The following is a 16699-nucleotide window of genomic DNA, read 5'->3' as shown; positions in this document are numbered from 1 at the left end:
CAGAAGCAAACTTCCTCAAGCCCAGAACACACCAAAAGGATCCAGACCGTGCCAGGACAAGAAATGCAAAACCTGCCCCCACATCTCCACCACCTCCACTATTACTACACCCCACAACAGAGCCATCAGCATCCCAGGATCTTACAGCTGCACCTCCAGGAATGTAGTATACCTCATCCAATGCACCAAATGCCCTGATGGAAGATATGTAGGAGAGACCAGACAACAACTGCGCACCAGAATGAATGCACACCGGAAATCCATCAAAGACAGAAACACCCAGTTACCGGTGGGGGCACATTTCTCACAGGAGGGCCACTCTCTCTCCAATCTCTCAGTCCTGATCCTCAAGGGAAATTTACACAACACATCCCAGAGACGAGCCTATGAGCTCCATTTCATCAACCTGCTGGATACTAGAGATCAGGGACTAAACATAGACATTGGATTTTTGATAAATTATAATCTGCCTGGCAACTGACTCCCCAGCCCCGCCCAGCCCCTGGCTTCTTTACTTTTCATTCCATCCAGGAAGAGCACACACCGACTGCTGCAGCTTCCTGAGCCTGACGAAGGGTTTTTGAACCCGAAAGCTTGCTTAATAACTATTCTCCAACCATTTGGGTTGGTCTAATAAAAGATATCAAATTCACCCAAGGAACCTTGTCTGCTTAATGCCTTCTGCTCGTTTCTGTGTGGGGTAGATATGTACACCCACAGGCACTGAAAGGTTAGGAGATCTGTAAGAGGTAAAATGTGAGTTCAAACTGGATTGAAGTTTTGAAAAACTTTGGTCTGCATCTCTTGGATAGATTTGTCTATTGTATGTCATTTTGTACATGATAAAAACCAGGGATCTGCACTCACTAGAAAAGAAATTTGTTGGGACACAAATTTGCTCTCCCTCCCCCTTGTGGTCCATCAAAACCTGTGTTAGAGTATAGAGCAGCTCCTATATCTGTCACTGAAATGACTTCTTCTTCTTTTCTCCAAATGAATTGTGCCTCAGTACGTTTTCCAAAAGTGTCTGTCTTTCCTCCGCCTTGTCTGCCACAAGCTCAGCAAACAGCATGCTCTCAGAGATGGACGTTGGAAACACCTCCAGGCCTGAGTGTCTGAACCTTCCTCTGGCTTCCTGCCTGCACAGAACAGAATGTTGCTAACGTGTGAGTGGTTGATAATATAACTTATTAGACTGAGTTCCACACAGACTTCTTTCTGGCTCTTTTCTCACTCTAGCGCAATAATCCAGACCTGGAATAAATTTGAATTCTGTATTTAGTAGGAAAAATAAAGGGCAGCTCAGGGATGTTTGTAGTGCTCAAGAGGTAAGTTTCAGGAACACTGATCTATGATTAAATGTTATCAAGAGAAGCGTCTAGAGCAGGACATTTACTGGGCTTCTATACATGTCATGGATCCCATGATGTTTACATTATTTCAAAAATATACATGAAGCTAAATATTTTAAGATCAGAGCATGTGAGTGACAGACTTCACAAAGAGCCTTAGGGGAAGTAAACTCTTAGGCAGCAGCAATATTTAAGGAAGAGAGGAGGTAAGCATAAATTTACAGCTCACAAGGTATGAAATACAAGCTGGCTGTGACAGCTTCTGATTTCCTGAGGGCCTTGAGATCTCCTGTCCAGGTAAAAAGTCTTTTAAATTTGAAGATCTGGGTTTTGTTTTTCAATAGGAACTTGATTGTTCTAATGTCTGTCTATCTCTATTTTATTAAAAAACAAACAAACCATCTCTTCCCTCAGAATGAGCCTTGATATATTTTTGGTTCTGTGTTTCCTTGAAAAGTCAGGTTCCATAAGGGAAAGTTTTTGTATTGCTCTGAAATAGCTGAACAGGTAGGTAGACCAATAACTGTCATGAAATACCACCTTCATTCTTTATGATAATCTCCATATCACAAGTATAGATCCTCAAAACCAAGGTCCTTGAAAATTTTGGACATACTGTGAACATCATGGGATCCTCAGCTGTTAATCTGTGGAGACAAAGGGCATATCAACACTGCCTCAGTACACTGCTAGGAAGCTCTGTACAGAGGTGCTCTGTGTGCTACCTTCTGAGATGGAAGTCATGTAGCCATTTGAATGCAGCACTTGTTGCACACCAATAATTTATCTCCTTTCTTGGGGAGATGGCAAGCATATATAGCCATTGAGGTGGATAGATATGACAAAAGCATTTCTGACTGACATGGTATGAAGGAAGGATGAGGGCAGACGTAACAATTATAGGGGTATCAAATTATACTGAGGTAAGCTGTTCTGATCTCTGGCTCTGGTGGTAGAGTGGAAGGTGGGTGGGGAGCAGCTGTTTCCTGGTTTCATGAAGAAGGGATGCACAGGGGGCTATAGGGGTCTCTTGACTATGGCAGGGGTTCTCTGGGAGAGTGGAGGTGGAGCAGCAGGGCAGTACTCACTAACAGTTTGTCCTGTTCTCCCTGTATGGGGGATGGAAATGGAATACTTTGGGATTTTGGAGGACCTAGGGGTCCCCTATCATGCTCTGTAGAGTATGCACACAAACTATGAATGGAATCATTTCTAAATAATACCTTATTTCAACAGGTACTCTTTCAGAGCACTTTGGCCTTTTTAGAGCACTTCAGAGGGTGTGCAGCTGACCTTTTGAAGCACTCCAAAGGCATTTGGAATGTTTCAAAGATGGCATCTGTCCATGGCCTAAATCTGTTTTATTCAGGTCCAGACTTATGGTGGTTTAACTCACTTATAGTGGTATTGGAGTGGATGATGTATCAGTTATATTGGAACAGTTGATGTATGCTCCTGAGCAGTAAGTCCTCCTTCCCCTTTAGAAGTGGTTAAAAGCCATGTCTGTCAGCAGCCTAATGTGGCTAACTATAGACTAATTATCACTGGAGAAAAGAAAACACATGGGACACTGATAGAAACTAACATGTGGCAAACAGAGTACAAAAGTAGGCAGACGAGACAAATAGGATGGGGTTCAACGTAGACAAATGCAGGGTGCTGCACCTTGGGAGAAGGAATCCACAGCATACATACAGGCTGGGGAGCTCCCCTCTTGAAAGCACAGAGGCGGAAAGGGATCTTGGAGTCATTATTTACTCCAAGATAAACATGAGCCGCCAATGCCAGACGGCAGCCAGCAAGGCCAGTCATACCTTGTCATGCATCCAAAGGTGCATCTCAAGCTGGTCCAGAGAGGTGATACTCCCCCTCTATGCGACTTTGGCCAGGCCACAGTTGGAGTACTGCGTCCAGTACTGGGCGCCGCACTTCAAAAGGGATGTGGCCAGCCTGGAGAGGGTTCAGAGGAGGGCCACCCACTTGGTGAGAGGGCAGCAGGACAGGCCCTACGAGGAGAGACTGAGGGACCTGAACTTGTTCAGCCTCAGCAAGAGGAGGCTGAGGGGGGACCTGGTGGCTACCTACAGACTCATCAGGGGAGATCAACAGCAAATAGGTAGAGCCCTTTTCTCCCCAGCACCACCGGGGGTGACAAGGAACAATGGTAATAAGCTGATGGAGAATAGGTTTAGGTTAGAGATCAGGAGGCAATATTTTACCATTAGGGTGGTCAAAATCTGGAACCAGCTTCCCAAGGAAGTGGTCCTCGCCCCTACCTTGGGCAAATTCAAGAGGAGGTTGGACGATCACCTGTGTGGGGTCTTGTGAACCCAGCATTCATTCCTGCCTGTGGCAGGGGGTCAGGCTAGATGGTTCAGGTCCCTCCAGACCCTAGCTACTATGATACTATGAAATAAAAGAATGTTACGTAAGTTTGGCTTTGAAAACATTTTGGCTTGGAACATTACTTAAGGTTGGACTTAATTTATAGCAGTAAAGAAAAATATTTTGTTTGTAACGTACTATAAAGCTTTTATCAGCATGATTTAGCATTTTTAGCATTTTACGGTGAAACTACTTAAGTAATCTTTCAGAACTGTGAACCTCAGCCTGTGAAGAACAAAGTGTTCATTGGTGATTTCCAGAAAACCAGTAGGTCAGTGTGTCCCCTCCCTTATTCTAGGTTGCTTCTACAGTTACATATTCTTGTTGGGCAGGGACAGACATTCAGTAAGCCAGAACCTGAATTGATTCAATCTTTACAGGTTAGTCTAACCTGCTTAGGTTGAACTGATTTGTAACAGCACAGACATTCCTTGTGGACTGAGGAAATGTGGGCACACGCTTGCAGTTACCCAGGCCAGGAGCAGGGGGGGCGTGCTAGAGTGTGCTCTCAGCTGCAGGGAAGTTGTGCTGGTGGGGCATGGCCAGCTCGGGCAGTAGATTTGGCTGAACTGGCCAGAGAGGGGTTTAATTCCCGCCCCCCCCTCCCTGTCCCACTGGCAGGGACCCAAGCCAGGTCTGCTGGGCACTCCTCCCTTGCTGCTGCAGGGGCAGGCCAGCATGGCCCTTGAAGCAGAAGGGGCAGGGAGGGGGTTATTTCCCTCTCTACCCCCACTGTCCCTGGGGGACTGCAGCAGGGCCTGCCCGTCCTGACCACTGCCACCCCACTCACTACCTGCTTGGGGTAAGTGGTGGAATAAGCCCCTTCTGCCAGATGCGGGAGGAAGAGGGAATAACCCCAGTCCCTGCCCCCCACCTAAGCAGGCATGTCTGGCCACATCCTCACCCGGCCACTGCAGTGGTGAGGGGGCAGGGCCCTTGATGGGGGCAACAGCCCCTGTCATTGTGTAGGGGAGTGTGGTGAGCCCCTTCCCGATGGGGATGGCCCCACTGCGGAGTGGGCAGAGCTGCATCAGGCTGTGCGCAGCAGCACCAGGGCTCAGAGGGGGCCAGAACCCTCCAAGCCACCACTGCCACTTCTGTGGTCTGCAGCAGCTTTCCTCACTGGGAATAGGCTCGTGCTCAGGGAAACCATGACAAGGGCTAGTGCCCCTGTCATGGTTACTCCCCTCTCACCACTCCAGTGGCCAGGCAGGGGCAGGGCCAGATGCCAGCCGGCAGGGCCCCTTAGGCGGAGGGCAGGGACCGGAGTTATTCCTCCCTCTGCCCCTGGGGCACTGCGGCGGGGTCTGCCTGTCCTGGCCATCACCGCCGCCACTTGGTCTGTGCCCAGGGCAAGCAGCAGAATCAGCCCCCTCCTGTCCCCTCCCTTAGGCATCCGGCAGAGGGGGTTTATTCCACTGCTTGCCCCAGGCACAGAGCAAGCAGCAGCAGCAGCAGGTGGGGCGGGAAAACCCTGCCACAGTGCTCTGGAGGAAGAGGGGAAAATAACTTTGCTTCCTGCCCCCACCTATGGGGCCCTGCTCTCCCAGTGTCTAGCCCCACCCCCACCCAGCCACTGGAGCAGCGAGGGGGGAGAGACCATGATGGGGGCAGCAGCCCCTGTCATGGTTTTCACAAGAGTGAGCCTCTTCCCGGCGGGGAAAGCTGCTGCAGACTGCAGCGGCAACCACAGAGGTGGCTTGGAGGGCTCTGGCTACCTCCAAGCCCTGGTGCTACTGCGCCCAGTCCACTGCACCTCTGCTCCCCCTGCAGCACGGCTCCCTGCTGGGAAGAAGCTCATGTTCCCCAACACTGACAGGGGCTGTTGCCCTCATCAAAAGCCCTGCCCGCTTGCTGCTGCAGTGGCAGGGCAGGGGCGCACAGCCAGATGCCAGGGCCCTTTAGGTGGGGGGCAGGGATGGGGGTGATTCCTCCTCCCTGCAGCATCCAGCAGAGGGGGCAGGAGGGGGGTTATTCTGCCACTTGCCCCAAGCAGGGAGCGAGTGCAGCGGTGGCAGTTGGGGCGGGCAGACCTGGCTGTGGTCCTCCAAGGGAAGTGGAGGCAGAACGGGAAATAACCCCCCTCCCTGCCCCCTCTGCCTCAGGGGCCATGCTGGCCCTGGAGTGCCTGGCAGACCTGGCTCGGGTCCATGCTGGTGGGACAGGGAGGGGGGAATTAAACCCCTCTCTGGCCAGACCCCCACCCCTGTCTGTCCCTGCTCGGCTGGGGAGCAGCGGGGCAGGGCCAGCCCTGCTGGGCTGCAGCAGAGAGCCCAGCCCAGATAACATGCCGGGATGCTGGGGGACTCAGGTTTAAGTTAAACCAGGAAGGGGTCTGGGACAGACATTGCATAAACCAGTTTGAACTCAGTCAATGAAGTCTGATACTACATTCAACCAGGTTTATCTTAAACTGGTTTCAGCCATTTTGAAACTGGTTTATGTGCACTGAATGTCTGTTCTGTTACATGTTTAAACCAGTTTCTGATCACTTAAACCGGTTTATGTGTAATGTCTATCCCTAGCCATTGTGTACATGTGTGTACAGGAAGACACCTATATGACTGTTAGGCAGGTATACAGTTGCCATATAAGGAGGTCATCACTGATGCATGCTCCTGAGCAGTAAGTCCTCCTTCCCCTTTAGAAGTGGTTAAAAGCCATGTCTGTTAGCAGCCTAATGTGGCTAATAAATATAATAAAGAGGATGTCACAAAGTAAATTATACTGCTGTAGCATATTCATCTTTCAGGTGGCAAGTACTGTGAGGAGACAGCACTGGACAAGTACTGTATTGGCATTGTATAAAAAAGTCTATAAGGTGCACATCTACCCTGCCTTCTGTCTAACTTTAGTTAACAGGGCTAACATAAAAAGACTACCTGTCTCTGCTCATTGTATAATAAAGGCAGGTTTGTATGAAGAGTATTGCTCTAACATGGGCTTTACTGGTTGGATGCTCGTGTTTTAATATAATAGGAGCCCCAGGAATTTTAATCCTAGATTAAGGTAGATAAACGTTAACATTTTTCCCCTTTATTGTTGCTTTGTTACAGTTGCGGTCTCCTGCTCTGGATCATATGTGAAAAACACTTCTTTGCTGAATCCCCCTCCAAGCGTGTCTGCTGGTAGAGATGGGAAGATATCATCTGATAGGCCTCTGGGTCCAGGTACTACAACTCCTGTCCTTTAATCCTTCCTCTCTTTCAAGCAGGATTGAAGAAGTATCTCTATCTCCATGCATGTCTATGTTTACTACAGAGTTGTGCTTCTGATTTTCCTGCTGTAAATGGAACATGCCCAAACAGGCCAGGGTAGCCTTAAGGTACTGCCTCTTTCTGAGAAAAAGAAAACACAAGAAAAATGTCTTCTCCATCAACACACTATGAAAACAGCCAAAGTTGAGTATGCTGAGTTCCTGAAGCCAATCCTAATGAATAGGGCTGATTTTGTCAGCATATAAAAGACAAACTTCATGTCAGTGCTTACAAACCCAGCAGGGCAGAGTGCCTTTGAAAAAGGTAAGGTGAACTGGGATTTCTATGGTGCCAGAAACAGTTGAATAAGTGTCCAGGTTTGTGAGGGTTAAGGAAACAATCCAACTGCTTCTAGAAAGGTAGAGGTATTTACAAAGGCTTGTGTTTGTGGAGGTACCAAAGCTCTATATTCAGTAGGCTTCTTGATATCCTTATTATTTCCTGTCTTTACTCCCACCTTGGTTCTGCTTAGTTAAAATTTATGGCAGGAAAGGTTTCTACATGGGGAGATTCTTGATAAGAAACTTTCCCACTTAGAACAGGAAAGGCATGTTGTTACTGCTCAGGCTCCAGATAAGTCCTTCTCTGATAACCACAGTATCACTGGTGGCCTAGCATTGCCAACTAAGACACCCATGGTGAGAACTTCCTACTAACAGCACCCTGCTAATGCCACCTGCCATTCTTGCAATGTGCACCTCCTCACTTCAGAGTCCTGTCAGTGTCGGCTGGACTCTTGCAGGGTGAATTTGCTCATGGCTGCTTTATGACAACTGAAATTGCCTCCTTTGCTGACTATGGCTATCTTTTTTTGTTCAGTATATCTCCTTCTATATTACCATATTTCCTTGCATACTACACACACCTTTGCCCAAAAATCAGACCTCCAGAATTGGGGTGAGGTGAGTGTCTCAAGTGGAGAACCGGATTTTCTTTGCCAGAATAGAAGCAGGACGATGATGTGTTGCAAAGAACTGATGAGCTGCTCTGTCAGCAAGTAAGCAGGAGGGGTGGAGTCCAGTGTTAACCCTTTCGTTGTTGGCCAAGAGAGAAGTTGGCGGCCATTTTGCAACACAGGCTCTCCATGAAAAAGCCAACCTTAAGCTGTGATGCTGGTAATATATATATATTTTTTGCATTCTGCCTTCCAAAAACAAGGTATGGGTCTTATGGGGGGGGGGGGGAGGGGGGATGCATGAAAATATGGTAGATTCCCCCCACTTCATTCTTATCCTTTTTCCTTTATGTTATGTTCATTCTTTGTGTGTCAGCAGTTTATGAAGCTGCTCAGGAAGGTGATATGCTTGGAAAAAGGTTAACAGTTAACTGTCCTTCCCTCGCACTTTAATAAAACCCATTGTCTTGGAAAGCTGGTTCCAAACATACTGGCATCTGCCTTTCATTTGGTTTAAACTGGCATGGCTGAGACTGGGAGACTGGTGCGTGGCAGCTCAGTGTCTTCGTATACACTGCCCAGGCTTTTGTGCCATGGAGAGGTCACTCCAGCTTTGCTTTACCTTTCAAGTGAGGGTTACATTCAGTGAGCTCATGTCTCACTTGGTGGAGTTAACTGGACATAATAAATAAGGCAACTATCGATCCTCTGGATCACAGTGTATGTGTAAGAGGTCTAGAGAGGTGCCTGATGATCCACTTGTGGCTAACAAGCCCAGTTTGAGAGCAACACAACCTGTGACAAATTTCACAGATCCATGCGTTGTCTGAATTGGAGTCCAAGTTTACAGCACGCTGCTTTCTTCTTTCTTGCTTTGCTTCCATCGTTTGGATCAAAGCAGCTTCATGTTGTGCTCCACCAAGTGCCAGATGTTCCCTACAGAACTGGACATATTTACCCTTAAAATGAATCATATTTTTAAGTCAATAGCACTATTGTAATTCCTCTTTGGCTGGTGCTCTCTACTTCCCTATCTCCTGTTTCCAACATGCCCTCAGAAGTATTTCATTAATGCATCCTTGCAACAGAATTCATAGTTGTCTGTCAAGAAACAGTTCTCCTCTTGACTTGATTTGGGTGTGCCGTCATTAGCAGAACACTCATCAACTGTTAACATCAAAAAGAGTTCTGTTTTTCTTTTCGGTTCAGGGAACTTGTTTCCATGCATAACTCACATATCATGTAAATTTCTTTCAAGGAAAGCAATTTGTTTATTTCACCTGAGCTCATCTGAACACCTTTCCTTAGCAAAGCCAAACATAAAGAAATGAAACCCCCATATCTGTAAATTAATCAAGTTGTTTTTCCTGCTAAATGGAATGGAAAAAAGTATTCTATTTTGAATGCTTAAGAGATGCTCAGATTCTACAGTGATGGGGCCAGGTACAATCTCAGTCAGCTCCTTTGTTGCCCTGGGCATATTGGGGGGGAGGTACCCAAGGGAATACTTGAGGCTGGGTGGTGTTCAGGACCCAACCGGTGAAGGGAGAGGGCTCTTAGGTCCTGACGGCTGTGTTGCTCCAGCTCTGCAGAGAGGCCATATTGGAGTCAAGGCAGCTTTAGGGTCCTGACAGCAATGGGGGAAGGCATCCCCCAGCTAAGAGTTAAACCTCTCTCCCTGCTTCACCAAAGATGCTGCCAAGTGCCATTCTGAGAGAGGAATTAAATCCCCTAATACAGCAGGAAGTAGGGATGCTCTCTGTCTTCACCCCCTGCTTCTTTTCCCCACAATATTTATCTACTAGGACTAGAGAGCCTCCTTCACAGCACTGTGCAGTTCCCAGCTCCTCTCCACATGGACCAAGCTCATAGCTGCTGAACTAGCAGCTTAGCTGTTTCGATTCCAGCATCCCCCAGTTTCAGTTCCAGCACCCCACCTTAACCTGTGCCTGGGGCTTGTGCCCTCCTCACCCACCCCTACTTACACTAGTGATCTCTCTGGATGATTTTGTGTGGGAATCAATGCTATTTTTTTATGTTAGTGAGCTCTGCTCTTCGCAGTCTTCACAAAGGTGTTTTGCAGAAAGGATGTAAGCAGGGGAACAGCTAGATGTTATGTATTCCACAATGTACCATTTTTAATTCCCTTTGCACAGCATTTCTCCTGATGTACTACCACAAGCAAATTCCCACTGTTCCACATCCAACCCTTTTTAAAATTCATTATGAATACATTTTTCCTGTGTGTCCTTACTCCTGCGTGCATATGGCTAGACGGGAATTTTTCAAGGTGTAGGCAGGCCATGGGAGCATATGTACCTGTGTGCACACACATTTAAGGTTGATAGATCCCTCTCTTAGATACTGGACTCCTTGGCTAGTGGAGTAATACATCAGGAGACCCCAGTTCTCTACCTGGTTCTGTTCCTTACCTACTGTGGACAAGTCATTGCATACCTCTCTCTGTGCCATTCACCACTTGTTTGTTCTGTGGGGCAGGGATGGTCTTGTGCAATATTTCTATACAGTGCTCTCATGCAATGGTCTTGTGCAGTATTTCTGTACATTACCCCCACACCAGGGTGTTGGGGTAATCAAGCCCAGGAAATGAAGGAGGTAAGATTAGAAATTGCAAGTGTCTGTTCTCAATTTCCTACTTGCAGAATGTTAAAATCAAATATCTACAAGTTTGTCTCCCTGGACTTCTTGATAAACACAGCTGGGAGGCAGGAAGGGGAGGGCTTTACAATGCAATATTTGACGGAAAGGGGAATCCAAGGTCCATGATACTTTTGTATTATATGTATGTGAATGCTCACTTGGGAACAGCCAGGCAGCATAGACTGATAATATTTAAACTAGGATATGGAGGTTCTTTTGCTAACCACAGTGGGATTTTTTCTATGGATCATACATTCTTTTCTTATCCTTAAATTCAGCCCTGTCTAAGTTTCACATCATTCCTCTGAAGTTGAAAGTTTCCAGGTTTTGTGTTTTTGTTTTGAACAATGATTTAAGGAGACAAAAAGAGAACTCTTCAGTGTTCCCAGTTTTTACATTAGCTTGTGTAACCCGGGTACACCCAAAGGTGTGCCCCATTCTCAATAGGATAGGATGGGATGGGTAGGCAGGAGGGGGTGCTGTGAGACGGATGCCAGAATTTTGAGCAGATCCCTCTTTCCTCTGTAGAGTTAGCCCAAGCCCAAAGTTCTTAACTATATACAATTTATTAAGTTATAGTATACATAGACATAAAACTAAATAGCATATACATATATTTACACAGCGAACACTAACCAATAACCAAGGTCAAACCCTAAATAACACTATTTACAACATCACAATACATTTGAATCGCAAAATGTAAGGTGCAAACATGAACAATCTTAATAACTTCTATTGCCTTAATATAGTCCCTGACCCATGGCAAGAGATAGTCCTTCTTCCAGTGGGGTCCCTTGGGTGTCCAGGAAGCACCAGGGGCCCCTCTCCTTAGGGCCTTGACTAGGTGGGGAGGGCTGCTTCCCCAGCCCCTTCTCTCCCTTCTCTGGGTTTGCCTGCCCCAAACATCTTTCCTCTGTGGGACCCAAGGGCCCAGTGACTCACGCTCCCTCAGGTGGCAGTGGTCAGGGCGCAGCTCAATGGGGTCTCCTCTGCTGGAGTGCCTCTCCAGGCCTCTCCTGTGCTGCTGCACTCCTTTCTACCCTGTGCCCCGTCTGGGCACCGAGGGCTCAGCTCCTCTCAGCTGCTGTACCACTGCTGCTGGCTCCTGGGTGCTGGGCCTCACGCTGCAGCACTGCTATTTCCCCATGCACTGTCTCGGCCTCACGCTAACCCAAGCAGCCTCCGCTGCTCCCTGGCTCCCAAGGCTCGGGCCCATGCTTTGCCTTGCACACCGTGGGACCTGGCCGCTTGCTAGGAGATGAGGCATGAGCTGCCTCACTGCAGGCCCCAAGGCCCTGCCAGGGTTGCAGGCTCAAGCTGCCGCTTGTGGCTCCCAAAGCCTGGGCTCCATGCCCTGGACTGTGCACTGTGATGGGTCCGAGCAGTCTCGCATTGCTCCCAGGGCCGGGTCTCTGCGCACTGTCCCTATGTGCTGTCAACAGCCCGAGTGGTCTCGCACTGCTCCCAAGGCTGCTCCTCCTGTGGCAGCCCCAGGGGCCCTGGGCCCTTTTTCCAGCCTTGGGCCTATTGCCCGCTGGGGGAGAGCTCCCCAGCTTTTCTTGGCTCCGCTCTTCTTGAGTCCCTCGCTGCATCTGCCCCTGGTGCTGGGCACGCAGCTCCTTTCGTATACTCCAGGGCTCCGCCCCTGAAGTCTTCCGGACCTGACAGTCTTCAATCAGGTCCGGGGGAGCTCTTCTCCCCCTCCCCTCAGGAAAGGGGCGTGACTTTATTTCTCCTGCTGCCTCCTGATTGGTGGATGGGCTCCACCAATCAAAACAGCAGGATCGCAAGCCTGGGACTCAACCCAAGCTCTGAAAGGTGAGGCTGCTACACTTGCAACTTTTAAACATGATGTAACTCACAAATGGCTTGTCCAAAGCACTTCCCCTGATAGTTCATTGCAAACAGGCCATTGACTGGATAGAAGCAAGATTGCCCTTAGCCCCCAAGCAGGACATAGGCCTTTGATGAGCTGTAGAAAAATCCACTTATAAATAAATTGTAAACTTATGTCATATTCCCCTTAGTATTTAACCCTTGAGGTCAGGACGTATACATGCTGGGTCGGAGACTGCTGTTGCATCTCCTGGCCTATGCAGAACAAGGGGATCCATACATAGGAAATGACCCTTGCTCTGATCCAAGGGTGGTTTCCCAAGCCACACATCCAGCTCCATGTTACCAACTATGGAATTAGCTCCCACCTCTGTTGCCATAGTGTGTCAGTTGCAGTACAGATGCACTTCTACTTTCAGGATGACCATTGTCTAACAATCTAACCATATGATATACATCAAACTGTTCCTTGCTGTGTAAATGATCCTAGACATTCCTTTCCATTTCCCTCACACCTCAGCTCAGATCATCTTTCTCCATCTAGCCCTTGAAGGCCCTTCTCATATGTCAGGTGCATCCAAATTCCTATTTTCTAGGCAAGCTTCTTACTCTTCTCTCAGACAGTAAAACTTCCCAACACAGAACCTTTGTACATCTGGAGCAAGGTGGGAAAAATCATCTGTTTGTCACTGTGCAGGTGTCCCTTGTATTTACTTTATTATCCAGATCAGTGTGGAATCAGAAAAAATATATGCCTTAAACTTTGACTATTTTAGTTATAAGATGACATAACCGCTTTGTGGAGAATTGCTGGCTCTGTATAGTAAAACAGATAAGAGAAAGTGTTTGTTCTTTATAACTCCTCTGCAACTGCTTCGCTCACCGCGGCCTTAAAGATAACAAAAAGTATGTACAACTCTGATTTGCAGGTGCAAGAAGGAGGTTTGTGAACTAACCTCGCCTCCCCCATTAGTTCCCATCCTGATTACAGCAAAAAAATAATAAAGTAACATTATAGCCGCTTTTCATGCTAATTTCACTATATGATCACGTGAGTTGTAAGCAACTGTTAAAAAGTATATAAGCCTCCTGATTTTGCTCTTGGGGGGGGACCCCTTCCAAGTGCTTGGGAAATCCATATCACTTTGGAGTCCCCCCTACAGCTGTAGTTTCTTTTAAATAAAAGCTTCTGCTGACCTGACCCAAAAGTATGCTGCGTGTGTTTCCACGACAATTCCTGGTGCCGTGACTCGGATCCAGAACACAGGCTGAGAAAAAAAGACCGCAGACTGCCCCCCCCCGAACCCCGAGGCGCCAAACTTGAGAGGTAAGAGACCTAATTCAAAATCTCTATTGGGGTTTCGGAGGAGGACTGCCTGTAGGCTCCCAACTTGGCCGTGGTAACTGGATCTAAACCTTGTTAAAACAGGTCAGTCTGAACCTTACTGCCGGCTAAAATTTTCTGTCTGGTAAAGGATCCCATTTTGTGTCGGGTAACGTACGTTTTATTTAGGGAGAAACTGTATGAAGCACCTTCATCCTACAGCACATCGGGCTTGTCGTTAATTAACTAAGGCGGTGTGGGGGAGGAGGTCTGGCTGACTGAATGAATGTGCATGTGTGTGTATTTAGAAATATGAGCCACTGACCAGGTCTGAGACTACGGTTGGGTTCAGCCGCCCCAATTCTGCCTGACAGGGCAGTTTTGAAAGCAAGGGGGCCCAACTGGAACCTCGTGACCCAGTGGACAGGGCTTCCCAGTGATTGAATAAATGTGTGTGTGTGCATTTAGAAAAATGAGCCACTGACCAGGTCTGGGACTAAGGCTGGGTCTAGCCGCCCCGATTCTGCCTAAAAAAGGTAGCGTCGAAAGCAAGGGGGCCCAGCTGAAACCTCGTGACCCAGTGGACAGGGCGTCTGAGTGATTTTGTCTTTTCCAAACCCCTTGTCCCAGTAGCTTCTGCCGAGAGCAGGAGTGAAAGGATTCCTCTTGTGTTTCCCTTCCCATTTCCATTTTATGAGCCGGTGTCGGGTCAGAAGCCTTTTGTCTGGGCAGTGAAAAACTGCGGGGCAAGGCACTGAGCGGCCCGGACATCCTAAATAAGCCTCTCCTACGTCTCCCTGTGTGACTGAAAATGGGAACGAGTCAGTCTAAACAAGTTCCCGTCCCCCCTAAGGGGACTCCGGCGTACTTTATGTACACACACTATTCTCCCGAGGCTTGCAAGTACCTGGATAAGTGGAACTGGTATACTAGGGATGATCCTGTGAAGCATTTTCCACAAGAAGGAACATTTGATCAGGATAAAATAGTGCACTTAAGAGGGGCTTTAGAGTCCCGTGGATCCAAAACACCACAAAACCAGTGGGACGCGTTCTTTTATTGGTATGATGAAATGTCCAAAAGGCGGACAGAATCTCAAACTAGGAGCCTAAAAGACTCTCAAGAAAAATTAAAACAGCAGTTACAAGCTGTTCGGGAGAAATTGGCTGCTCCCCCAAATTACACGCCGGCCACCGCTCCGATGTATCCAGCATTGCCCGGGGCGCCCCCACCACCGGAGCCAGCAGAGGATATCCTTGACCTTTGTTCGAACCCTGCTCTCCTGGGACTCCCACATCAGCAACAACCGGTTCAACATCAGGCTGCAGCCCAGGCTATTAACTCATTAGCTGAAGCTCCTTCAGTAAATCCATCCACGGAGCTTAATAGTCCGGACTCATCCACCATATCTGCCACTCAATCATCACCAGTGTGGCAATTTACTCCTGGGTCACAACCCACCACAGGTGTATTTAGAAGAATGGGAATAGGCATGGAAAGATCTCCCATCAATCTTAGATCCCGAGCTGCACAAGTTTACCCCCTAAGACAAATGCCAGGCATTGGCACCGATGGACAAAATATAGTAACCGTGCATGCACCCTGGACTCCAGGTGATCTCTACAATTTAACTCAAAAATTCCCCAAAATCAGGGAAGACCCAGAAAAATTTCAGGAAGAATTGCAGACTGTTATAAATTGTTATAATCCAACATGGGCTGACATTAATCAGCTCATGCGATCGATTTTGCCCAAGGAAACTATGCTACGTCTGTATGCTGCCTGTACTTGGCCAGATCAAAACCCAGGGATTGGCCAAGACTTTATTGACAAGAGAAATGCTTTGGTTCAGGCAGTTCTCACAATTTGCCCAAAAAAGGCAGACTGGACCAAAATAAATACCTGTAAACAAAACAAAAATGAACACCCCAGTGACTATTTGGAACGCCTCAAACAGGCATTTGAACGATACTCAGGAATGGATAACCCAGTCGGAAATGCTAAACAAGCAATAGTGGCAGCATTCATCCAGGGACTTAACCCTAAAATTGCTGAGAAAATTCAAACAGTAATTATTGGCTGGGAAACTAAAGATTTGACTGAAGTCCTTGCTGCGGCTAACCATTTTCATAACAAATTGGAACGGTCTAAAGACAATGCCGAGTTTAAGTTAATGGCCTTACAGATTTCTCAGTTGCAGGGTCCAGGTAGAGGAAGGGGACGAGGACGGGGAAGGGGAGGCCCGGGTAGATTCAGGGGAAGAGATAGATCCTTGAGCCCACAAAACCCAGGCTATGGGAACCAATGTCATTATTGCAAGCAAGAAGGACATTGGAAATCAGAATGCCCCAAGCGCCCCGGCCAAGGACCCAGACCCCAGTCCCTGCCCCCACCTCCACTTCCTGTCAATTTTCCCAGTGTTGAATAGGACAGCCTGAGGGACAGTGACATCATCGCTCCTTTGCTTGCTACTGACCAATCTGGTCCGTTTGTTGAATGCCTTATTTCTGGTAAACCTGTCTCCTGTCTTGTCGACACCGGAGCATCCCGCTCCACGCTAAAGGCTGCTGAGTTTCCTTTTCTACCTTATTCTCCTGAAACTATAAATGCTGTCGGTATAGGCGGACAACCTATCCCACATCCCGTCTCTGAACCTGTCTCCATCTCTATTGGCCCTTTGTCTGAAAATCATGCCTTTCTTCTTAGCCCCTGTGCACCTGTCAACCTTCTTGGTAAGGATTTGTTGTGTAAACTGGGATGCGTGATTTATTGTAGCCCAGATGGTGTTTACCTTGAGGTACCAGAACATAGGGAAACTGAGCTTGTGGCTTTGCTAACCCAGGAGTACTCTGAACCTGACACTTCCTACTTGCAAGAGGAACTGTTGGCACGAGTACCTCCACAGCTGTGGTCCACCCATGCAAATGAAGTGGGGCACATGCTGAGTGCTGAACCAGTGCGTATCATCTTGAACCCTGCCAAGCCA

General features: G+C 47.9%; 1 protein-coding gene across 1 annotated transcript in view; it reads left to right on the top strand.

Moving 5' to 3' along the window:
• The window catches only part of LTK (leukocyte receptor tyrosine kinase), a 181756-nt gene that overhangs the window by 75208 nt on the left and 89849 nt on the right, over window positions 1–16699 (top strand). Inside the window, exon 2 of the mRNA XM_025205317.1 lies at window positions 6794–6907. Coding sequence (XP_025061102.1) covers window positions 6794–6907 — 114 coding nt within the window. The remainder of the gene's footprint in view (window positions 1–6793; window positions 6908–16699) is intronic.

The sequence above is a fragment of the Alligator sinensis genome, unplaced genomic scaffold (assembly GCF_000455745.1).
Source record: "Alligator sinensis unplaced genomic scaffold, ASM45574v1 scaffold108_1, whole genome shotgun sequence".
Taxonomy (NCBI): domain Eukaryota; kingdom Metazoa; phylum Chordata; order Crocodylia; family Alligatoridae; genus Alligator; species Alligator sinensis.
This window is presented reverse-complemented; position numbering and strand designations above follow the sequence as displayed.